This window comes from Onychostoma macrolepis, chromosome 15, assembly GCF_012432095.1.
Source record: "Onychostoma macrolepis isolate SWU-2019 chromosome 15, ASM1243209v1, whole genome shotgun sequence".
In the NCBI taxonomy this organism is placed as follows: Eukaryota; Metazoa; Chordata; class Actinopteri; order Cypriniformes; family Cyprinidae; genus Onychostoma; species Onychostoma macrolepis.
In genome coordinates, this window is record NC_081169.1 from 3942761 (window position 1) to 3969370 (window position 26610).

At 37.5% G+C, this 26610-nt stretch overlaps 1 protein-coding gene across 3 annotated transcripts in view; it reads right to left on the minus strand.

The window, feature by feature from the left end:
• Positions 1-26610, minus strand: part of tfdp2 (transcription factor Dp-2) — a 57433-nt gene that overhangs the window by 11309 nt on the left and 19514 nt on the right. For 2 of the 3 annotated variants that reach the window (XM_058744850.1, XM_058744851.1), the window contains exons 4-8: positions 18482-18570; positions 14101-14231; positions 12834-12881; positions 12609-12641; positions 156-318 (exon numbers count right to left, since the gene is read on the minus strand). In XM_058744850.1, coding sequence (XP_058600833.1) covers positions 156-318; positions 12609-12641; positions 12834-12881; positions 14101-14231; positions 18482-18570 — 464 coding nt within the window. Of the gene's footprint in view, positions 1-155; positions 319-12608; positions 12642-12833; positions 12882-14100; positions 14232-18481; positions 18571-24497; positions 24607-26610 lie in introns of those variants that run through there. The other variant, XM_058744848.1, reaches the window with a different exon arrangement.

Genomic DNA, 26610 nt, shown 5'->3' on the forward strand with positions numbered 1-26610 from the left:
GCTTCATCAAAATGAAAACCAATTAAAACCAAGAAATCCATATTTTCAACCTAGCCCTATTAGGTTTAATACTATCTCAAAGTATGAGCAACAGTAAAAACTGCAAGGAATGACCTTAAATTCACATCACGGTTGTGTTATTCTGTGGCACTCACCGAGTCGGTGGGCATCAGGCTGCTGGCGTGAGTGAATTCAGACACCAGCTCATCGGCCACCTCGTTGTAGGACGTAGTGCCTTTCTTTTGTACCTTCTCACACACCTTCATGGAGAAGTGCCTCAGGCCTTTACCATTCTTATCTGCCCTCTTCATTCTCTTACTGCAGAGACAGAGAAAGGCAAAGAGTGAGAGTTTGCACGTTTCATTTCTGGACAATACATGTAAAGGATAGCTTTTTCAAAAAAAAAAAAAAAAAAAAATTTAATTGTAAAATAAAACGGCAAAAAGTGTAAACATTAATAAAATTAAGATTTGTTGCATTATATAACAAATGAAACCCCTTCCAATTCTCACTACCGTAATGCAACAATGTTGAAGCAAAAAGTACTATGTTACAGCAACTAGAATCACCACTGAGAATGAGAATAATGTTACAATGCAAAAAATCATAATAATAAAAAAGGCTTCATTTTTAAACTTTAATGTAAAATTTTTTTTCAGATTTGAGGTGAAAAGTGAAAGAATGTCTTGTAATTTTAAAATATGCTCCCAAGAATTCCCAGCAGGAAAATGTGTATTCCAAACGCATGTCTGGGAAAAAGATTAATGGCCATCATAAACACATACACCATTTACATTTGGGTTCTCATATATACACACACATATACACTCTTATGATGGACTGTTGTTAAAGTTGTTTTGAGAAGCAGCAAACCAAGCTCTGTTCTCTGTAACTGTAGATGACGCGTTTGAGAGTAGCATGCATTGAGTATGAGTGGACACACACTCCTTGTCCTCTACAAACAGCACATATGCATTGCACTTTTTCACTTTTCATCCTATGTTTCAAGTTTACACCCATCATTTCCATTTGTCATTAGTTGATTCTAGTGTGTGATCCTATATATACACACACACTATCCAAAACACACACACACACACTCACTCACTATCTGGGAAAGATACACAGTATGTCTGGGGTTGTGAGGGTAGTCTGTGTATTTGTGCTCCCAGCATGCATGTGTGTTTTGTGTTTGACTGGGTCTGTGGCCCGGGGTCGTGTCACTGTAGCTTCACTGCAGGATGCGTCAAGTTCAGGCGACAGAGGTGGGAAAACAAGCACACACGATGAGTGTGAGAGAGATAGTGAGTGACTCAACGTGACGCCAACGCCGCCGCCGCATGGATACAACCACACTCATTCACTCAATCCATTCATCTCTGTCACCAATAGGAATAAAGTACAGAGAGATGGATAGTGCACGTGTTACAAATAAATCAGAGCACATGAGAAAGCACTAGACTCTAAAAACACAATAAACGCAGACAAATCCAAAACTAGATTGTTAAAGGTGTTCTGGGTGGTTTGCAAGACGATTGCTATAATGTTGTGGCTGTTTGCTATAACGTTGTGGCTGTTTGCTATAATGTTGTGGGTTGTTGTTAGTTGAGTGTGCCTCAAATTCCTGGGTGTAATGCCTGATCAAACAAAAATCTGTAATGTGTACAAACTGAACATTTGAGAAAGGTAAAGCTTAGCTAGCAGGCTAATGGGCTAACGGTATGCTATGCGAGTAAGTACCTTGATTTGTTACCTTGCGAACCTTAAGTTAACACAAACCCTAAATGTTTAATAATCTACAGCTTTGGTTGTACACTATTATATAATTATTTGCAAATAAATGGAAGTAGCAATAGGGTTTTTTTCTTTTCTTCCACCCATATGTTATGGTGGGGACTTGGTTCAATTCAACAGTTGTTGATTGGATTTTAAGATGGGGCGTTTGCACTTAAAAATGAATGCAAGCTTGATTGTGGAGGGGCGGTGTTTAAGCGGACCAAATGATTGGAGATGTCTGACATACGTTCATTCACATTAAGATCTATAAAATGCATGTGCGGTGCCCTCCACTAATATTGGCACCCTTGGTAAATATGAGCAAAGGCGGCTGTGAAAATAAATCTGCATTGTTTATCCTTTTTATCTTTCATTCAAAAAATTCACAAAATTCCAAACCTATCATTGAAGTAAAACAATTGAAAGTGGGGGGAAAATCTCATTGTGAAATAAATGCTTTCTCTAGTTCATGGTGGCCACAACATTATTATTATTATTATTATTATATCATTAATGGTTGTAATATCAAAGTAAAGTTACTGACATAAAGCCATTCTGTAGGGTTTCTAACAGGCACTGATACCCATTAACATTTCTTTCAGCCAATGAAATAACTGCTGTCCTAGACCTAGACGGCCTGAACAGGTCAACCAAACTGTTGGTTGCCAGCAGGTGAAAAAAAAAGCTAAGGGGCCCTTAACACAGAATGCATCTTTGTGTCTAAAAACGCAGCACTCTGGAATGTTTAAAAAAAAAAAAAAGCACAGCCAGAACGCCTCCTCTGCTCTGTTGCCGTCAAATACAACAGTTGCCATGCTAACTTGCTACTGTAAACAAAAAACTTGCAATGCTTGCCCTGGCTCCAGGGTCTTCTGATTGGTCCACTGTTGCGCTGTGTGTAAAAGTAGAAATTCTTGACACGGTGTCTTAAAAACATGTGACTCATATGCGAGACGCTGCAAAAGATGTGAAACACGAGTGCAGCGGTCATACACGGCCATATAGCATGTTCACATAGAAAAGCTATGGAAAAGTAGCAAATTTGAAAAAAAAAAAAAAAAACACGTTCTGATGTGTTGGTCATGTCTCACGTCAAAAATGAACGCAATGAAAATTAAAAATGAAAGCAATCATTTATGTTCCTCATAAATTACTTTTGGCTGCATTATAATTTCCTAATTCGGAACATGATCAAGATTGCATCGGTGGACATGTTAGAGGAACATTTAAAAATAAAACATTTAATGGCACTTGAATGAAATAACATGAATAAAGATTAATTCATCGTGATGAACAATATCGATTAAGAGAGCCAGTAAAATTATCCGATCTTTCCATCACTAAGAAAACTGGAGCATTAGCAGTTCTCTAAAGCAGAGTTCACACTGCATGATTTTAGCCCTGATTTTCACTCGCCTACAGGTTTTGTGAAATCACAGACAAATGCCTGAAATCGGAAGCAAATCGGTGCTCGTTCACGCGAGTGACAATCACGCAGTGTGAATTATCAAAGACGCGATGTGAGAGAAACGCCAACTTGTCGCTGGCGCTCGTGATATATTTGGCATGCTAAATATCTGAACCTGTCAGCGAACTCAGTCATAATCTTATGTTATTTCCTTTTCACTTCTCGCGTGCGTTTGGTTGTGAAACGTAGTTTTATAGAGTTGTCGTGATTCTTCCTATAGTAAGGTCATGCAGTGTATAACCTCTCGCTGATCCATTGTGCAACTGAATGCTACCCCAGAGAGTCGTGCAGTGTGAAAACAACGGCGATCCGATGACTTTGTGCAGTGTGAACTCGGCATAAAAGCACAAAATATACTAGAGTTTTTACGTGTATGCTAAAGTACGCAAACAGTGTGCATAATGTAAATTTCATCATCAGCATTGTACATGCATAGCCAGATTTTTCTAACCACACATTCACTTTATTTGATCAAAAATACAGAAAAAAACTGTAATATTGTAAAATATTATTGTGATTTCTAAATATTGGTTTCCTATTTTAATATACTTTAAAATATAATTTATTTCTGTGACTCGGCACTGAATTTCATCAGCCACTACTCCAGTCTTCAGTGTCACATGATCCTTCAGAAATCATTCTAATATGCTGATTTATTATCAGTGTTGAAACTGTTCAACTGTACTGCTGTATATTTTTTGGAGCCTGTGATACTTTTTTCTTTGATTCTTCGATGAATAAAAGTTAAAAAGAACAGCATTTATTCAAAATAGAAATCTTTTCTAACAATACAAGTCTTTACTATCATTTTTATACATTTAACACACTCTTGCTGAAATTAAGTATTAATGTCTTAAAAAATGTACTGACCCCAAACTTGTGTACGCTGTAACAATATTTTGAATAAACACCGTTCCTTTTAACTTTTTATTTATCTAAGAATCCTGAAAAAAGTATCACAGGTCCCAAAAAAGACGTTTCAGAGTTTATGTCATTTTTATCACTCATAACCTCTGGAGAGAAATACTACAGATGCTGAACAAGGATGAAACTTCCTAATGTGCATGTGTCGAAAGGTGCTGTGTGCATACGTAAGAGTTTGCATCAAAACCGAAGTATACTCTGGGCTTCACAGACACCAGCGGGTTACATAATCCATCTGTGACCGCAAGTTAGGGAACATCAACCTCCCCGTGCCACACTTACTGGAATTACTCTGTTGTTACACACGCGGCGATGCTCCGCCTGATGTCATACGCATGCGTGCCGCGGAGGCTGTGGTGCGTGTAAACGCTTGTGAGAGATAAAACAAAGACATGGCTCAGGGTTCGATGGTGTGCCAAGCCAAGCACAAAAACACGACTGGTCCGGAGGAGAATTCATTCATTCTCTTTCTCTCTCTCTCACACGCACGCAGTATAAATAAAGCAACTGCACTGTGGGGTGAATTATGTAACCGGCGCTCAATGAAGGAGAGAGGTGCGGGGAAACAGGAGGAACACGGGGAGAGAGGGGAGGGTGCAGCGGCGGCTGATTGGGGTTGCAGTCGTCAAGACAAATTAGTTCCAGACCCCCAGCTCAACAAAATTCACCCCTAATTGACTGAAAGTACTGCAATGGCGTAAGAGGGACGCTCATGCAGCTCTGTGACGGAGAAGAGTGCATGCATTCACACACGCGAGCAGCTCTCGCAGGTCCTCATGTGTAACATACATGCACACACACACCGATTTCTGCTTAGCAACAGCGCAGAGATGTGATCCCCCCCCCCCTGTGAAGAGCGTTTCAGCATCACAGAAATGCAGTCTCAGGAAAGAAAAGAGATGCTGAAAAAGAGGAAGGAGGAGAGAGGGGGAGGGAGATTCATCTGACCTTTCGCAGGAGAAGACACATCTGCCAGAATGCAGCAAAAACGAGAAGAGGCTCAGGAGAGTCACAGAAGGGTAACGATGTGTGTCTGTGCTTGATTGCAAAGTAAAGCTATTTATAATGTGTGTGGGCCTAAACAGGAAATAACTATTAAATCAGAATACAAAATTGCATGTATTTAGTAATTAAGGATGAAGTGTGTTTTCCACAGCATTAAGCACCACTGTAAAATTAATGACTGTTTTCAAACAGGTTTCCTGAACACTCCCCCTCGTCTGCTACTGATCACATAAACAGATAGCCCCGCCACAAACTCACGCCATTGGTCGAGGCAATATTTTGGGCTGGTCAGAATGTTCTGACCGCATTACAGAGTTCGCACTGCTTTGGAAACGAAATCTAAATTATTTTGGGGTAGAAGATAACATTTTAAAAATGCTAATTTTTCGTAACCAAGTCAAAAATATGAGTAAAATTAGGGAAACTGTGAAAAGAAAAGAGGGTTCAATCCGTAAAAAGAAGGGGAAAAAAGCATAAAAACATATTATTGAAAATGTGATTTAGTTATTAACACTTACAAACCAATATATCAAGTGAGTAAATAATATTAATAAATAAATAAATAAATAAATAAATGCATATATGCATACATGCATACATACATACTAGGGGTGGCACGGTACATGTATTCGTACCGAACAGTCACGGTACGGGCGTCTCGGTTCGGTGCATGAGGTCTTACGACGAATACAGACAATTCACCCCCAATCCAGAAGGGGGCGCCCGCAGTAATGCAGCACTGTTTGATAAGCGCCAGCAGAAGAACAGCGAATGCCATGAGTTGCGCACTTGAAAACAAAGCCCCCTGACAGTGACCATGTGCTGATTCTGAACGCGTCTCACATAGACTGACAAGGGAGTATACTTTAAAGGCTTGCGCACTCAACTGTTTGCGAAATGGGGCTTTGAGCTCGTGTATCCTACCTCTCTCATTCGGCACAAATCCAAATATTCCATAATATTTCCATAATTGCGATGTAAAGTATCTGAACGCTAAACTATTATTTATTATGTAAATTATAGGCTTTGTACTTCAGTCGCGTTCCAACGGTGACACAGAGGCGCGCGCTGATGTTTGGCTCACTGTATTTTATTTTGATAAAGTACCAACTGTGCTGTCCAGTTAGCAATGCTGGAACTGATGTGTTTTTTTGTTTGTTTTGTGTGTGTGTGTGTGTGTGTGTGTGTGTGTGTGTGTGTGTGCTGTTTCCTTATACCAGCAGAATCAACTTTAAACACTTATTGTCTAATTAATAATCACTGTATAAAGGTCTGCTTTTATTTGTGTACACTCACAATGAAAACAAAACGGATTTTATAGACATAACATGTAATAATATTTAGTATTTTCACATCTAGATGGAAAAAAAAAAAAAGTAATTTGCACTACTGTCTGTTCAAAATAAATGAAAAGAAACTGAGCATAGTATATGTTTTTTTCCCCCCTGTTGTACCGAACCGTGACCCCCGAACCGTGGTACATACCGAACCGTGACATCTGTGTACCGTGCCACCCCTAATACATACATAAACTGCTATACACAAATGCACACTGGCCTATTTACACTTGTCCAGTGGCGCCTGCAGGTGTACGGCTGTATGCACTGTGCGTACCATGAGAGCTCAGACTGTCCTGAGATTTGCCCCGCAAACATTTCAGCAGTAAATTATAGGCCCGTTTGTCCTGTATTTCTGTCGACTGAACCAGCCATGCCATTAATAATGAATGTATCAGTCTTTTGCATGCCAAAGTCAATTTCTGCTTATAAACATTGCGTCAAATAGAAAGAGAAAACCGTGCTACACGCACTTGCATGAGATCGGGTTAGACTACAACAATTCATTTGTAGCCTATTTTACAAATGGAAATACAGGTGCTGGTCATATAATTAGAATATCATCAAAAAGTTGATTTATTTCACTAATTCCATTCAAAAAGTGAAACTTGTATATTATATTCATTCATTACACACAGACTGATATATTTCAAATGTTTATTTCTTTTAATTTTGATGATTAGAGCTTACAGCTCATGAAAGTCAAAAATCAGTATCTCAAAATATTAGAATATTACTTAAGACCAATACAAAGAAAGGATTTTCAGAAATCTTGGCCAACTGAAAAGTATGAAAATGAAAAGTATGAGCATGTACAGCACTCAATACTTAGTTGGGGCTCCTTTTGCCTGAATTACTGCAGCAATGCGGCGTGGCATGGAGTCGATCAGTCTGTGGCACTGCTCAGGTGTTATGAGAGCCCAGGTTGCTCTGATAGTGGCCTTCAGCTCATCTGCATTGTTGGATCTGGTGTCTCTCATCTTCCTCTTGACAATACCCCATAGATTCTCTATGGGGTTCAGGTCAGGCGAGTTTGCTGGCCAATCAAGCACAGTAACACTATGGTCATTGAACCAGCTTTTGGTACCTTTGGCAGTGTGGGCAGGTGCCAAGTCCTGCTGGAAAATGAAATCAGCATCTCCATAAAGCTTGTCAACAGAAGGAAGCATGAAGTGCTCTAAAATTTCCTGGTAGATGGCTGCGTTGACTGTGGACTTCAGAAAACACAGTGGACCAACACCAGCAGATGACATGGCAGCCCAAATCATCACTGACTGTGGAAACTTCACACTGGACTTCAAGCAACATGGATTCTGTGCCTCTCCACTTTGATTTCCAAATGAAATGTAAAATTTACTTTTATCTGAAAAGAGTTCTTTGGACCACTGGGCAACAGTCCAGTTCTTTTTCTCCACAGCCCAGGTAAGATGCTTCTGACGTTGTCTCTGGTTCAGAAGTGGCTTGGTAGCCCTTTTCCTGAAGACGTCTGAGCGTGGTGACTCTTGATGCACTGACTCCAGCTTCAGTTCTCTCCTTGTGAAGCTCTCCCAAGTGTTTGAATCGGCTTTGCTTGACTGTATTATCAAGCTTGCGGTCATCCCTGTTGCTTGTGCACCTTTTCCTACCCAAATTCTTCCTTCCAGTCAACTTTGCATTTAATATGCTTTGATAAAGCACTCTGTAAACAGCCACACCTTTCAGTAATGACCCTCTGTGACTTACCCTCTTTGTGGAGGGTGTCAATGTTCGTCTTCTGGATCATTGCCAAGTCAGCAGTCTTCCCCATTATTGTGGTTATAAAGAACAAGAGATACCCAGAATTTATACTGTAGGGATGGCCATTTATTCAAACTCAAATGTAAATATTCTAATATTTTGAGATACTGATTTTTGACTTTCATGAGCTGTAAGCTCTAATCATCAAAATTAAAAGAAATAAACATTTGAAATATATCAGTCTGTGTGTAATGAATGAATATAATATACAAGTTTCACTTTTTGAATGGAATTAGTGAAATAAATCAACTTTTTGATGATATTCTAATTATATGACCAGCACCTGTACAACGAATTCATGACAATGTTTTACATTCAAGCTACCCGTAAAATTTATAGTGAAAAGTTCTTTAAAATCATCTGGAATGCAATAAAGTAAATTTTAAAGCTGTTTTACATGGATTAAAAATAGGCTAATAAATAATTCACATAGCCTATCAGACAAAACTGCGTTGCAGAAAATCCTTTAAATCTTAAGGAATTCAGAGCAGAGCAACATAAAAATCAGAAAAAAATATAAATCTGGCCTGTTTTAGGCTTTTCCTTATTTTTATATTTTAGACGGTGATGAAAAATGACTCGCCATCTCCTCATTGGACGTGCCTTTAGAGAGAAATGCATCTTTACGGATTACATAATGAAAGAGATTTTGTTTTCAATTTGAATTTTAAAGTAGTAATTTAAAGCTTTCTATAGATATATTTATCATATTTGTGACTCAATTTGTTGAGTTTCGGTTCATCATTGTGAAGCGCTCATATTCAAGACGAGACGGCAAGCGCATCCTCTGTTTTCCTATTTATTTTATTAAAAGCACAACGTTTTGTTGATATTGTGAATGCACACAAATAAAAGTAGACCCTTTACAGTTACGAATGATGTATTACTCTTACCTTTTATGAGCAAAAATTACGGCATATTTTAAGTTGTTTCCACTATCAAGAAAAAAATGCAAGTGACCGCTCTGGCGCCTCCATGTCCTGCAAAGTGCGCTTCAGCTTCTACTCTTCACACAAATGATTAGATACGCACCTAGCGCATATTTATATAGTTCAAACATTTAAACTAATATTGTGATATGCTTGAACTGTTTATATCTATAGATTGTATTTTAGGCAAGTCGTGATGATTTGAGAAGGCTAAATTGATCAAACATAGGCTATGATCAGTTCACTGTCTGCCGCTGGCCGCTTGGTCGTTACTTAAAAAAAAAAAAAAAAAAAAAACCCTTACATTTAACGAACAAAAAGTGCTCCAAACGTTTTTATAAATTAGCTTTATAAAAAAACTAAACGAAATATAATCACTTTACCATTACATACGACCCCCCACCACCTTCTGTGTGTACCCTCGGAAGAAATCCTGCAGGCGGCCCTGCACTTGTCCATATGTTTTCTTTGATCAGATAGTTATCAGATTGAGAAAAGACCAGGCACAAATGCCCTCTGAAACAGATTTGAGATGTAATCTGGTCACATAAACCACTTCAGGAGGTTTTTTGAGATGCATTCCTGACGCAACTGGAAATGTGTAAAGTGTGTGAGAGTGTGTCCCGGATAGCACAGCGCTACCGCAACACACATCTCCACAGATAATGACGCAAATGAAAATCACTGTTCAGTGTCGCATCTTCAATCTGGAGAATCTTTTCATGTTCAATCCATAGTTATCTTAATTAAAAGTGATTTGAACGGTAAAAAGGCTACAGTAAAAACCTGTTAAATGGTTAACGGTAATTTCCCCTAATATATACGGTGAAAAACTGTAATGGACATTTCAGACAATTTTACGGTACTGTTTTTGGAAGTGAAAAAGAATATAAAATTTACAGGGAAAAAACGTAAATTGATGTCCTAGAATTCCCTGCGCTGCATTTAAAATTTGATGTTTTTTCTTTGAAATAACTGTTTCTTAGTTTTTTTTTTCTTATTAGTTATGTTTATTAGGGTTGTATGTAACATCTAATGTTGTTAAATTAATGTTTATTGCATATTTCAGTTTAATGAGTCTCACCATGATGGTGTTTAATGTTTGTGTGAATGACATCGTGCACCTTCTATATATCTATATAGTATTGGCCTTCTCAGCTTGTGGAAAAGCTGCTTGTGGTGAGCTTTGGTTCATCATGTAACTTTCTCATCACCACCTGATTTTGATGGTATCAGTGTAGGTACAAAACAGATTTCAGAACTTCAATAGGCTGGTATATTAACATTACATCAGTTAAAGAATTACGGTTTTTGATTGTAAATTTAAGTTAAATACGTAAACCCAAAAACGTTGCTACCGTATTTTTTTACGGTAAAATTTACAGGATTTTTTTTACATTGTGGTGAACGCTGTTGCGGCCTTTGATCTTGAAATCAGATGACAATAATAAAATGCAGGCGATTTGTTGCTTTCAGTGACATGAATTTCAAAAATTTGCATATAGTGCGGGAACTGAAAAATTATATTTTAAAGAATGTTGGCAACCAAACAGCAGTCCAAATTCAAAATATTAGAGAGAGTTGTTTCTCCAGCTGGGCTGCCAGATTGAGGACACGCAACAGGTACAAGCGCAATGGAACGCAGTGTAGAACCTGGTCGAAAAGAACGCACACACATGAGTTTAACTTAAGAACATTTCACTGGAACTGATCTTCCATCATCAGCTCGTAAAAGTTACAAATGACCAACCCAACGCCCAAAGTATCTGACTAAGCTTCCTGTCTGTTCTCCTTATCTCATGAAGCTGGGAGGAGAACATCTGACCATCCCTTGAAGAACCAATCTTCAATGTTATTCCTGACCAGTTTACCATAAATAAAGTCGAATAAACAGACAGTACAAAGCACGGGGAATCTGGACATGCTCCAGCACAGACCCTCCCTGAGTCCCCTGACTGCTTTTGACCATAATTCAATGATCAGGGGTGCAAACTCGTCAGGGGTGAAAAAGGTTCTTGAATCTTGAATTCGCTGAGTTTGAATTGAATGAATCGTTAAAAGATAACGATAACCGAGTCTTCTGTTTGTGACGTCCCAAGGGCGTCTTTATTCTCAGGAAAAGAGAATAGCTTAACTTTCTTCAAACTGCTTTTATCTTGCCATAACGTATGTATGTGTGTGTATGTGTTTTGTTGTGTATTGTACCTTAGAATAGTAAATAAACTCTCGATTCATTTTTAATGAATAGTTTGGTGCCTTGATTTTCAAATCTTAAATTATTTGCCATAGATCGTGTTACCTGTGCTCAAAGATTTCCCAATCAATTCTGTATTATTATCAACAATAAGCCAAATTGCTAAAATATACTGTATTAATACTCTCTGGTCGAGTCGTTAATAAGGTATAAATGATACAATTTTGATTAATATCAATTAATCAGATCAAAACCGAATTTCTACGATTTGGTTCCCTAAAGCTAAAATTTATAAATGAAGGATAAAACCCTTACAGCAGCGACTTTAATATGTCTCTGGTCACAGAGCTTTTTAGATGGATACTGAGGCTTTTTTAGGTGGGGTAGAATCAGTGATCTCTGAACCGCTTCATTTGCTGGCTTCCATGGCTGCAATGCACTGTGTTTTCCACCAACTGGCAACCCAGGTTGTCAAAATCCTATTGGGTAAACTGGCAGTGGGCAGAGTCACAGACTAAAACAAAAACAGAAATGCCATCACAGAACATACATTTCTAAGTAGAATAAATGGCTGTAGCTTGTTTGTTGGAGAAACATGTACGTGAATTTAGCTTGTTTCCTAAAAATCTGTAAACATATTATGGTATTTTTATGCATCAGAAGAGTAAAAAAAAATGACATGTAGCCCGTTTAAGGACTCGGTGTTCATCAAGCTGAACAGAGAAGCACTACAGTAACACATCGTGTGATGGAGAGGAAGTAACACAGCACTGCACATGAACACTTGAAGATAGCACAGTGTTCTCTGTGAAATGTAGCACTGACGACTGACGTCAGAGTTCGTCAGAGAACCACTGCTGCTCCATTTCATCCTCAGCTCTAGTGGCTGAGTCGAGCGCAGATGCAAACACGACATTAATCATGTTCAATTAAGACAGAAAAGCAGCTGAAGGAGTGCGTGTGTGAGTGTGTTTGTATGTTAACAGAGAAACTCATTAGGGACACAGGAGCTCTGAAACACAACTGGGTTTGCAGCTGTGATACGCCACCGTCCTGCAGAACATCTGAGCCTCATAAATCCTAGTGAGACTACAGCGCTCTCTTTCTCTCTCTCTCTCTCTCTCACACACACACACACACACATCCATTTAAAGACATGTGGCTATTGATCCCAGCGTCCCCCAACTCAACTCATTTACCTGGACGAGGAATCACTCGAACAGAGTCCATCCCTGCAAAACACACATTTTAATATTTCCACACATTCTGCTGAAATGTCACAACTCTTTTTTTTCTAACCCACTATAATAAGAGTTTTTTTTTATATACAAAATCATTTTCAATTTTTAAAAACATTGTAAACATGATTTTAAAAATGTAAAACGCAGCTTAAAATAGATTTCAGTTTGAAAAGAGTCGCCCACCTGTCTGAGTAATAGGAATCAATGTAGTCATGTGTCCTTTTTTTGTTTCTACGAAGAAAAGGCCACAATTAGTCAACAAATACACAAGGTTTGAGTTTGCTAAAAATATCTGAATTTTATTCTGCATAAAATATATATGGCTTTTATAAGGTTTAAATAAGGTTAAACATCAACAAGTCAATGTACTTCCAAAACTCAAGCAGAAACATCTTTCGTTTACAGTATAATGCAGAATGTCATAGAATTAAAATCAAAAGTAGGGCTGTACATCACGATTTGATAAATACAGACTATTGTCGGTGAATGGTAAACCGTGAAAAGACTGCTCTTTAAATATGAAGTCTGTTTGTCCTTTCTCCGTGTTTATGATTGCTGCAGGTTTAGCTGCTACACATACTCCAGCACAAGTGACGCTAGTAGTATTTTCTGCATTATTAAAGGACTAAACCTTAATTTAAGGAATATCACAATTTTCCTTAAACAGTAATTTAATTTTAACAGTAACCCTCTGTTGTGCAGCATTTTGTTTTCCAAAAAAAGCATTGTTAAAAATTAATTTGATTATATTTTAAAATAGTACATTTTTAATATTTATGCCAATTGGTTACCAAAATTTGTTGTCATAAAACCAGAAAAATTAAAATAGACAAAACAGAATAAATATTTAAATATTAAAAAATAATAATAAATTGCATTGATTAGACATGCTTTTAGCATGAAAATGTAATTAAAACTATTGAAACAGCAAAAAAAAAAAAAGAGCCCTACATCCCTAAAAATATAATTTTAATTAAACAATTTAACAAAAATAATATATATATATATATATAAAAATTGAAAGTGCAATTATCTAAATTAATTATATATGCTTTCTTGCTAAAATTTACTTTAATCATTAAAATGAAATGCAGACAAATTAAAAAGAAAAAAAAAAACAACAAAAACAAATACAGAAGAATTCAGGCAGGAAAAAAAAAATTAAATTGGAAAAAAAGAATTAATGGATTTTACAAGGCCCTAAAAATATATAGTTTATTAAACTTAAATTGTAATGATTTCAATTAATTAGACATGTGTTTTGCTTTTTACTAAAATTTACTTCAATCATGAAAATGGAACACTGATAAAAAAAAGAAATACATAAGAATTAATGTGAAAGATTTTTTCATCACTTCACATGGGAACAGTAGAGAGGCATCATTTAAGGGGCGCTTTCAAAGGTTGACATTAAAATCACTGCGTGAGAAGCAAGTGTGTGTTCTCTCACCCCGGGGTCCACTCGTCGCCCTCGGGAGGGTGTGCTTGAGTAACCATGGCCACCGGTGTTGTGTGTGGCGTAAACGGGCTGCCGATGAGGATACCTCCAGGACGAGACACTCTCTGCGGTGTGTTTAAAATCTGCAGAGACAACAAACAGTGCAAGGTTATGCAAATTATAACTGAAGATTGTCTGAAGACAAGTTCAGACCAGTAGAGAGCATCACTGTGCTTTATTGGGCCGGCTGTTTTGGCAGTCACCCCCTGCTGGCAGATGCCGTAACTGCACCATTATGGGGGAAATAAACCTGTTTCTACCCCATAATTCAAAGGTTGTGCGCTTCCAGCGAGCGCCTGCCATTGAGATGAATGTGTACGCTAACAGATCGCTGTGCTTCAGGCGGCCTCCATTCCAGCGCTGCTGACAGACACCTGTTCTGGAGCGCATGTAGATGAGCTGTGCTGCTGTACCAGGGCCTTCCTGAGTACATTTCTATCCAGCAGCCTCTCTGCTAACCTGAATCTGTGTGCTGCAGCCCCTGGGGAGAGCAAGAACTCCTCCTGCAGCCCAACCACAGCAAGGGCATCCTCATCCATCAGCACTGCCTCACAGATGATTTATCCTCCTGCTGCTGGAATGGCGCTCTCCATCATTTCTGCAGCGTGCAGTGCACAGCAGGCAATTTTTGTGGTTGAATGGAATGCATCGGATCATCTGCTATTTTTGTCAAAATGTGCAGTATACAGCATATTGCACTGAATACTCTATCCCACAATGCAGTGAAGAGTGAATAAGCAGTACAGCCACAATTTGTAACATTTATTATTAATAAATTAAACAAATCTAATTAAAACATTCTTTATAATATAAAGATAATATAATCCAGTAATTTGACATTAATTAAAATTAAAATGTAATTAACTTAAATAAAGCATGCACTATAATGTGTTCGTGTCATTGTTATTTTAATATTATTTCTATTTTATTGTATAATTAATGAAATTTCCCCTTATTTTCAGTTTTCAGTTTTATTTTAGCTTAGGTCGTCATAAATTGAAGTCCTTTTGTCATTTTTATTATTATTTTATTAAATATTTCAATATAGCTTTATGTACAAACTGACAAAACACATTTCCACTGTGATGAATGAATGAGCAATTACAAGTACACCCCTAAATTTTTAACATCATTTGATAAACCAACTTTATTTAAATGAATTAAATTGTAATTGTTATTATTATTATCATTACTATTATTTAATTAAACAATGTTTTTTATTCAAATGAAAATTTTAAATATTTATGCATGAATTGCATTTAAATAGTTTCATTTATAATATGCTAACTGACAAACTAAAGCATGCAACATACTACTGACAGTGTTATTTTAGTATTTTATATATAGTATTAGTCTCATATTTTAGCAGTTTTTAATATAGTAGTAGTTTTATGTTATATATAATATATTATTATAATATTTACTGTATTTTAAAATAGTTTTTACTTTTATATTTTCACTTTTCATTTTAATTTTAGCTATTTCATAGCTCTTTATAATTTGTATTACTTTTTTTTTTTTTACATATATTTTAATATTAGTTTAATTCATTTTATTTAACTATTTTATTTAATTAAATGTATTAATTTATTTTATTTTATTTTACTTTAACTTAAACTTATTTTAGTTAGCTGCCAAGGCAACATTTCTAATTCTCGTCACTGGATCATGTAGCATACTGCTCTTTTAAGTGTGTATCAGTAGGCAGTATACAGTAACCAATCACAGTCTTCACGTCTCGTTCTCTCGCATGTTAATGGATAAGCAGGTGACACTGAGAGAGGAGGATGTGATCATGGGAAAGGAATCTGCATGTGTGCATCTAAACAACGAGCGAGCGAGGGTCTTTACGAGGGTCTCTCATGCCATTCGCTCATTAATAAGCTCATTAGCAGAGTTGTTCTCCTCTCCTTTCACGGCGCTTTCTGCTCCGCCATCAACATCCGTCCATCACTCGACTCGCTGTTTAGTCAAGTGTGTCTGCACTGAACAGAAATAATGGCTGCTTCCAAACAGGTTTCCCAAACGGTCCTCCTGCCATTTCTGGGACAAACAGACCCTGGTCTAAACTCACAGCATCACGGGAGAGAGCAGCTGACACATCATGACAGAGTAACAGTGTGCACATTCTTGTAGTTTTCTGAAAAAATTTTTACATTTCACCTTTAAATGTATGCATTTACAAAGAAGATACTTCCTGACAGACGTTCTAGGTCTCCTCAAACTTCCTCATCTTCCAGCAATGTCTCACTCCTTCATCTTTTCTACATTCCTTTCTTTTGTTCAGCTCGGTGCAGATATACTGACCCATAAAGCCCCTGCTCTCTCCATCCCCCTCTCGTAACTATTGTCCATGTACAGCAGACAAGCTCATGCAGTAAAGCCAGTCTATGAATGTCAGGATTTCACTGCCCACTACTGGACACAGCATGAACTGCAGCACAACTGTCCCATCTACACTCTCAGAAATAAAGGTACTAAAGCTGTCACTGGGGCGGTACCTTTCCAAAAGGTACACTTTTGTACCTATTAGGTTCAAATATGTACACTTTAAGTACTAATATGTACCTTTAAGGTACCAAAATGGACCCTTTAGGTACAAACATGTACCCTTTGAAAAGGTACCGCCCCACTGACAGCTTTTGTACCTTTATTTCTGAGAGTGTACAAACATAACTTGCGCTCTTATTTTCCCTTAATATCTTCCTGTCCTAGTTTTTATAGTTTTGAATGGTTGCTGAAAACTTGTGTAATGGACACTTCTTGTGTTTATTGCCATCTCATGATGACCCGCTTGTTGTTTTCCTCAACTGTAAGTCGCTTTGGATAAAAGCAAAGTGCAAATAACTCACACAAGGAGCTAGAATTTGTGGACAAGACAGGCAAAGTTAACACTTTTTAGTTATTTATTGGTAACTCTTAACAAAAAGATCTCATTAGTTGACTTTAATGCATTAACTAAAATTATCTTACAATGACCAATACATTTGTTCCAGAATTAATAAATACTGTAACCAATGTATTGTTCATTGTAAGCTAATGTTTGTAAGCAAATCTTGTCCCACAAAGTTTTTGCACAATTTTGGACACAGAAGGCCACCAAATGGGAATTACATATTCCATGGAGGGATTTATAAAATATTTTAAAATAAATACGGTGACTAACTCGAAGGAGGGTTTACAGATCACAATGTAAGCGGGAGAAGTCTCATGTTACGGTCGGTCATCACGATCGCGGATGACAACATGCAGGATCAACACTGTTCATGTATCGCAGGGTACGATTAAATTAATGCACATTTAACCAGTTTAATATGGAGAGGCACTGAAATCTAGACCTACGTTTGTGTGTTTTTGACCTACACTGTACAAGAAGCGAGAACAGTCCGCTATTTAGGTTTGCACGTTAGCATGGACTCACTAACTTTAACGTTAGCTAGTTTTAGCCAGAGATACCTTGCTAAAGCACAAGATAACATTAACGTTCTGCTTGAGCAGACGAAAACTGTAACTTAATGAGTGTATGACAACCAGAAAATGAACGTTTTTGTCTTCATTTGTATTGGGGTGAATACTTAGGGACATTTTGCTCTGTTTTGTTTGGATTCAGGAAATGTAATAAAATAAATTATATTGCCCATCCTCTCAGGATACCCCAGGCACATCGTTTTTCCATTTTTGAAGCATAAACCCCATAAAACCGATGCGAGCTTCGGATCTTTCAATGTTTCTCTAAGGCGCTGAAACCTAAAGATGTCCAAGTTCCGCTCCCCGTGCAACTGATACTCGACTGCCATTGGCTAGTCTGCGTTCGAGGGGAGGGGCTTAGTGATAGGTCAATTGAGACGTTTGATTGATTTCTGGTCAATCATTTCTCCCAAATGGTGCATTTCAGTGAATCAGTTCACTGATAAACATGTTTACTGAAGTATTTTAGATACATTTATGCTCTATGCATAGATAAATATTGATGTTTATTAAATTTTTATATATAGCATTTAAAAATAAACACTCATTGTGTTTTGCAGTTTTTAAATGTAGATTTATGGCATTTTACTTCTTGCATACTAGTGGATTCTCAGTTATGGTTCCTCTAAATCGTTTTAAATCTTTACAAAACAAACATAAATGCTCATGAAATAAAATGTGATGAAACTGCACACAACGTTTTCCCAACTGTTGCCAATGGTGAATATATCCAAAATGGTCACAAGAGTGACGAAGTACACGAGGACCCCAGCAGCCTTAGTTTAATCTGTGTGTTTGGGACACTATGAAGTGCATGTTTGTTGACGTGTATTTGAGTGCACTGGTGTGTTTGTGAGACACTCACCATCTGGGCTCCCACATTGGAGTTGACTGCCCCCAGTGTGATCTTGGTGGCTGGGCTGTAGCTGGACGGCGTTACCAGGGAAATGTTGCCTGCAAACACAAACACAGTCAAGCTGATGTTCAAAAATAAGAGCTGAGATCTTCTGAGAGGAAAAACACATTTCACAGACCAGCAGAGGCTTGAATGGATTACAGAATTGACAGAATGGAAATGGTGACTGCTCACAAATTAGTTCTCTCAAGCAGATTAAGTTTTACAGCCTGTTTGCAAAGTATAAATGCCACTCACATTACTTGGATGTAGTGATGTAATGTTGTGCTTTTTCAATGGATCATTGAAAAAATAAAAAATAAATAATAATCTGCCGATTCAGCAGCATCAGTCCTAAAAAATAACTACTTACTAGTGAATCATGCTGGTCAATAATTTAAAAGGCTAAAAACTAAATAAATCACATTATGTTGAAGTCGCATAAAGTTGCATGTTCTGCTTCTCAAACTCTCAGGTCTGCGAACTTTTATGACGAGATGCATGTTTTCAAACTCTATGGGGCAAGTTGTCACAAGTGATACCTGTTATCAATCAGTCCATTACAGGCTTTGCGGTAAAAAGTAAAACAATTCTGAAATGCAAAAGAAATCAAACTGCTGAACTGAAGCACTGTCCAGTGTATCAAACTGAACTGGTCTGAACTCACAGAAACTGAACAGATTTGCTGTCAACTCGTATTGTACTTCAAGTCCATTTCCTCTGCAGTACATGTGGGAGTGACTGATTTTCCACTTTTCAGTCAGATTCAAAGAGAAATGGGTGGCCTTAAAAACATATCTGGACACTTTAAATAATAAATAATGTTGATTTAGATAAGTGGCATTTCAAGGACACATTTCAAGCAAAACATTTCACAAAATGGTTTGTCAAACTTTAGTGGAACATGTTCATAGTTAACCCTGTAAAGCCTGACATAGGTAATAATTTTTGGTAACACTATTTCGATAGTCCACTTTAGACATTCTACTAACAGTAAGTAACTTTGCAACTACATGTCAACTATAGCAGTCATTAGAGTATTAGTAGACTGTCTGCTTAATATCTTCTAACACTTTATTTTGATGGGTCCACAACATATAACTTACTGAGAGTTAGTACACATGCAGTTGCAAATTAATGAGAATTAGTTGACATGTAGTTACAAAGTTACTTGTCTAAAGTGGACTATCAAAATAAAGTGTAACCTAATTTTTTATTATTTATTTATTTTTAATGGAAGAGCTTACTGAACCTAAGTTTTCAAATGTGTTTTTGTTGAGTATCGTTTGAAACATCAGGCTTTTATAGCTCATATATCATGATATAAGAGAATATGGAGATCAAACTCAGCTTCATTCAGAGGCCCAGACTGAACAAATATATCAAATTTGGTGCAGCTACTTCTATTTATATGGCTAAAAAATAAGATGAAATTCTGACAGCTTGTAATGAAAATCAATGAGATCTTTTATAACAGTATAACAGACCACTTACATGAAATACATAAATATATCTCCCAATAATATCTTAGTAAGATGATATTTTAGTGCTCAGTTTTATGATTGAAGCTCTATAGTTTTTACTGTGGGGAGTGTACAATGATGATTGAAGGATGTACAAATAAACGTTCTTCAAAAGTCTGGTGATCATATTTGATGCTCGCATGATTTTTCTAAAAAGTAAAAAAGTAAACCCTTCAGTACAGTAAATGTTTATCTTGAAATATTACTAACAATATCAGTTATTCTTACATTTACTTTATAAAAATCAGTAAAGATTTCACAGCGAAAAGACATGAAATCACTGAAATCACATCCACTGAAATCACTGCGGCGTCCGCTGGTTAAATATCACTGAAAAGTCTCTAAAAAGTGAGTTTTCCGTGAGTTTTGAGAAAAGCTCTAGTATAATTTATTTGCAGATGTCACTTAATTTTATCCCTTGCAACAACCTCAAGAAATGTTTAAGTGTATGTGTAGTGTCAGTACTGTGTAACAGTGATTATCAGCCATGAATGTCTCCTTTAGACCCCAGTAAGTGACTGTTGCGTGTGTGTGGGATATGTGAGAGAAGCTTACAGTATGGTGATGGAGGCCAAGAAACTAGAAACACTTTCTTTGAATTCTGTGGTGTTTTCTGAATGGGAATGCAAATCATGTAAAGGTTGTGGCATATCAGATGCAAAACCATGCAAATGAGCCTCGCAATCACGCACAAACACGCAACGGAGTGAACACACCCATTACTGTCTGAATGAGACGACGCATGCCAACGACTCCCACTCTACACATGCCTGCGTCCCACACACACTCCAAACGACGCCGTCCTGAACACGGTCAGATCACAGTGCGTCTTTGTCTGTCTACAGCTGCAGTCGAGATGTCGTACTGTGTTTACAATGTTCTATTGACTTTATACACCAGCTACCAATACAGATTGGCTCTGATGCTTTTCATAAAGCACAACAGCAGATGTGGTCATGATTCATTGAAATAAATGAAATGTGGTTACGATTTTCTTTCTAAAAGAGCGCGCTACTGAAAGTGACCAATCATAGCACAGCATACCACACATTATTAGCTACTTCATGCTAGATGACACCCAGATACATCTTTCTGTCTATTTCACTGATTATCTATCAATGCTTTTTTGCTTTCAAACTCTCAAATTTCATTCAAGACAGAAGAATCAAAGCTGTTTGGCATCAGTGCCGTTAAACCTGGTGCAACACATGCACCTTCCACCACGTGTCAATTTACACACACACACACACATTACATTTAAAGTCGGTCTGAAAAATAAATTATGATCGTCTTGATTTTGTTTATCAGGAATTGACTGGATCATTGTCGTTTCCTAATTGTGATTGTTTCGTGTGGGTGTCAGACTCCTGGAAGGAAATGAGGGAAAGCCTTATTGTTCTGCCCTCACGTTAATTAACAAGTCATCAGAAAAGCACTGTCGTTGTGGTTTCTGATTAAAGATTAGGAGGGAACTCTTTTTAAATGATATGCACATGTAAATCATTTATAATAAAGCACAGCAATATTCCATAAAAACAATAAGAATTGTCCAGTTTGATTTTACTTATAAATAGAGATTGGCGATAATCGGTTCAACCGATATTTTCCCTGATATTTAAGCATTTTTCCATAAACGGATGTCTGTTTTGTAGTATTGGACACGCCAATTTTCCCGTCTTTGGGCATTTTGAGAACTCCAAGACTGCCATTACGGCTGTTCACAGGTAAAGAAACTTGCTTTAATTAGTAAACTTTATTTAAAATAACAGCCATTAATGCACAAATGACATGTGTCAAATTATTAAATAAATGAAATGTTGAATTAAATAAAACAGCCTTGAATGAGTGCATGTTAGAAACAAAACAGCTTAATTTAATTCTCTTTCTGTAGTCTGTGCTTATAAATATGAAGAGCTCTTTTCCAAAACGCGATAAACGCCAAATTTAAAAAAAAAAAAAGAGTTCGTCATGCCATTTTGCTGTGTACTGAACTTATTCACTGCTCCATCAATGTTTCATGCCAAATCGCTATATTTCCTTGTTTAAATTGTACTGCAAGATGCAGTTCCTTTCCAAACCGCTATACGTGCCGAACCTGTTTTTAGCCTAAATGCGATATGTCCTCTCGACCAATCAGAATTCGTTCGATGCAATCCAACATGGCGACGCTTTGAAGCGTTTGTTTGTGCTCAGTCTTCAAAATGAGTGCTTTAAACTCTAATAACACTTTTGATGGCCTGGATGAGCCAGTGAGACCTACACCTGGGGGTAGAAAACGCCGACTGGACAAAGAAAATCACAAAAAACAACAAAAAAAGAAGGTTCGTCACTCAGGTGGCGCGTTAATACCGTTAATACCCACTGTGGGATGTCAACACAAGGCTGGTGCAACCGGTTTCTGTCAGGCCAAGAAGCTGTCACCGGACGACCTTTTTTAAAAAGACATAAACCAACATTTTTATGAAAAAAAAGGGTGGATTTGTAGCGTTTTGAAAAAAATAAAAATAAACTTTGAATTTATAATTGACAATATTGTTGTTTCATTTAACAATCATTGTTTAACATGTTCAGACTGAGCCAACATACCATTTTAACAGGATAAATTGAATATTAACAAAATGTATGGGTCTAGGTAAAAAAAAAGAAGAAGTAATTTTCATGAAAACTATTAAAATGGATTTATAGCGTTTTGGAAAAGAGCTCTTCATATAGTCTCGGTTGATGCTCAGGGATGTCCCAGCGTGGCCACCATATGTAGCTTTTAAGAAGATCCACTCATTTAAAACTAAATTATTTTAACATTAACTACATAACTTTCGTTAAAAAATTATTATCTCGCAGATAAATAGTTTGTTCAGTTCAATGCTAACAACTGTGACTAAAACAAAAGTAAAACATTAAATGAATACCAATTCTGCATATTGGTCATCAAGATATCGGTGCAAATAATCGATATCGGTTATTAAAAAAAATCAATATCATTCAATCTCTATTTATAAGCTGTACTGGAGCAGACATCATAGGCTATTTCATTATGTTCCTTAAACATATTGTATTCATATAACTTATTTTATGGGTATTTTTTCATCCTTTATAAGGCTTGACAGCTTCCATTTATGGAAAAAAGTGGTTCAGCTATTCCTTCTGTGTTCTGTGGAAGTCAGTCATACAGCTTTCAAAGAACGTAAATGATTGTGAGAATTGTCAGAAAGTAATTTTTAGGGCAGCCTTTCTGTAAAATTTCAAACCCAGTTCAAGTATTTCATATTGAAAGGTAAGAACGTGTCAGAGTAGTTTGAATGAATCCTCACAATCTGCTCCAGATGGTGAGCGTACAGCAGCAGGACTGGCTGCAGTCTGAAGGGGTTTTGTGCGAGGCCTCAGCGAAGGAATGCCTCAGTGCCACATGCTCTTTACAGCAACAATGAGCAAAGCCACATTAGAATACAGCTGAGCAGCAGTCCGGGACACACACACACACACACAAATATTGAGCCCAATGTGTGCGCTATATCATAAACCACACACACACACACACAGCGTGCTCAGCGTTACACAAATGCATGATACACACAGATAAATGCAAGTGCATAACGGAAGACATCAAAAAGAAAACACTGCTATACATGGGCCAAGACAACAGGAGGAAAACACACAGTTACTTCCTGGGGCAGCCCAAACAGACTCCAGCGCTCGCTCAACACTACTCGAAACCACATCAGTGCCTGAGAAACATCAGAGACTCTCTCACCAACAACCAAACACAACAGCTCTGCAGCGACAAAAACACTCACTTAAACACATGTCTGGAACCACATTACACTCTTAAAAATAGAGGTTTGGGCTACATTTCAGCAAACGGTTCTTAAAAGGAAACTTTTTTTTCTTATTGCGAAGAATATTTTAATAAAGAACCTTTTTGCACACTTTAGAACATTTAGTGCATTTGAAAGGTTCCACTGATGTTAAAGGTTCTTTATGGAACCATCCATGCCAAAAAAAGACCCTTTATTTTTAAGAGTGTGGAAAGCAATAACAAGCTTCTTTCAAAAAACAAAAAAAGGAAAAATAAAGAAAAGACCTCTTTATAAAGCTATTTGAAAAGTTATAAAATTACACAAAGTTTGTACCTTCTTCTTTACCTGTTTGTTTATGAAGCGGCACGACAAGCACCTCCATACTTCACCTTTAACTATTCCCTTCCTAATAAAAAGTTCAAGTTCTAGTCCCGCACACAGACTGGGACGTCCGCCTCACCCCTCCCCCTGAACACAGAGCCGTGGAGGAACTTCCACAGGGACCCAGAGTGAGCGAGTGAGAGAGAGAGAGAGAGAGAGAGAGTGTGTTCCTCTCAGCATGCCGTCGCGACACACGTGCAGCCTTCCCAGCTGTCCGACACAATCCCTGAATGCCCGCAACAAAGAGAGCGGCAGGATGGAAAAAAGCAGGGCTGCAGGATTTACCTGAAGAGGAGTGGAGAGCATGTTTCGAAAGCAGGCTGGGACCTGGTGTTCCTCTCTCTCTCTCTCTGTGTGTGTGTGTCCCTTTTGTTACCATTCAGTGGAAACTTGAGAGGCTGGCCAGGCATTGCCGAGCGAGCGCAGAGGGAGTCCACCCGGCTCGGACTTTCACCCGTGCCGAGTGGGAAATGCGCTCAATGAGAGCATGTGCACTCCTGCTGCAGGACGTCCTCTTTCCGTCTGCACACAGATGCCGGCTTTCTCACAGCTCCTGCGGGCCGCTCAGAGAGCAGGCGGGCGATTGCTCTGGCCTGGACTGATCTGAGAGCAGTGGAAAGCTCCAGAGAGCAGGAGAGCTGAATAGATGTGTGGCTGCACAATGGAGTGGCCTGAACACATGTTGTCACGCTGAGCTCGCGCCATAAGACCGGCGTGACCAGCAGAACTGGAGGAACGCACAACTGGACGCGTGCACGAGTTTGGCACCCGAGTGACACTGAAAACTCACAACTGGACGAGTGCCAGTGACAATTAAAAAGTGTTCAAACTAGTGCTGTCAATCGATTAAAAAATTGTATCGTGTTAATCACAGTCATGGACTGTGATTAATCATGATTAATCGCAAATTTAAAATACTAGGATTTACCTGTAAATGTGTTGAAAAAGAAATGCATGACAAACTAGTTTAAGGAAACACACTTCCGCCAGGTATGAGACATAATCCTTATTATTCTTTTATCATTATTCTTTTGTTTTTATTCAGCCATTATCAGCCTTTAAACTGGCAATAAAACCACATCGCTTCAATCCCAGTATACATTTACCCAACTATTATCAAGTATTTCTAAATAAATACAACACAACATTTCTTGCGACCTTACGTGAAGTATTATGACAACATGCATTATAAAGAAGAATTAGACCTGTTCTGCAGCTGCATTAGAGCTAATATTAGCATCATGCTACATAAGAAAATTTATGAGATTAATAGTACACTTTTCCTCAGAACTCACTTCAAACAACCATCGAGTGTTTGTAATAACTTCCTTTTGCGATCATATGTGGAATTTGGTCGTTTACTGTTGTTAAAAGATATAGCCTTTTATATTGCTGCACAAATTAGCATTTCAGATGTACACATTCACTCAAGCAGTGTTGGGTGTAATGCGTTACTAAGTAATGCATTACTGTAATTAAATTACTTATCCACTGAAAAAGTAAAGTAAGGGATTACTGTTCATTTTTAGGTCATTTAATTACAGTTACTTATAAAGTACTTGCGTTACATACACTAAATAATTTCAACAGTTCTAAAATCAATATTGAATTTGAAATCTAAATTTACCATCTAAAGATAAAATTGAATGCAGCGGCGTTAACCCTCCGCGCGCCGGTTAGTTCACTTTCACTTTCAGATTTCCCTTTTTAAGATTATAATAAAACTTCGTTTTAAATTTTTTTTTTCGTTACGTGATAATTTAAAGCTTTCTATAGATATATTTATCATGTCTGTGAGGCATGTATTCGCTCAGCTTCGGTTCGTTTTTGTGAAGCGCTCCTGTTCAAGACCAGACGGCAGAAAACGCATCATGTTTGTTTTCTTTGTTTAATAAAAGCACAACCTTTTGTTGATATTGTGAGTGCACACAAATAAAAGTAGACCCTTTACAGTTCCGAATGATGTATTACTCTTACCTTTATCAGAAAGAAAAAAAAAAAAAAAAAAAGGCTATTTTAAGTTGTTTCCACTGAAAAAATGCAAGTGATTTCCCTGGTGCCTCCGTGTCCAGCAGAGCGCGCTTTAGCTTCCACTCTCCGCACAAACTTGGATATAGGCTAGCACACATTCTTATTATAGTGCAGGTTTAACGTTTAAACATTATTATATGCTTGAACTGTTTTAGTATATCTATAGATTTTATTTTAGGCAAGTCGAGATGATTTGAGAAGGCTAAATTGATCAAACATAGGCTATGATCAGTTCACTGTATGCTGCTGGCCGCTTGATCGTTATACATTATATAAAACTTATATTTAACGAACAAAAATACTCCAAATCATTTCTGTAATTTATTCTTACCTACATTAGTTAACGTGTTATTTTTACATAAACCTG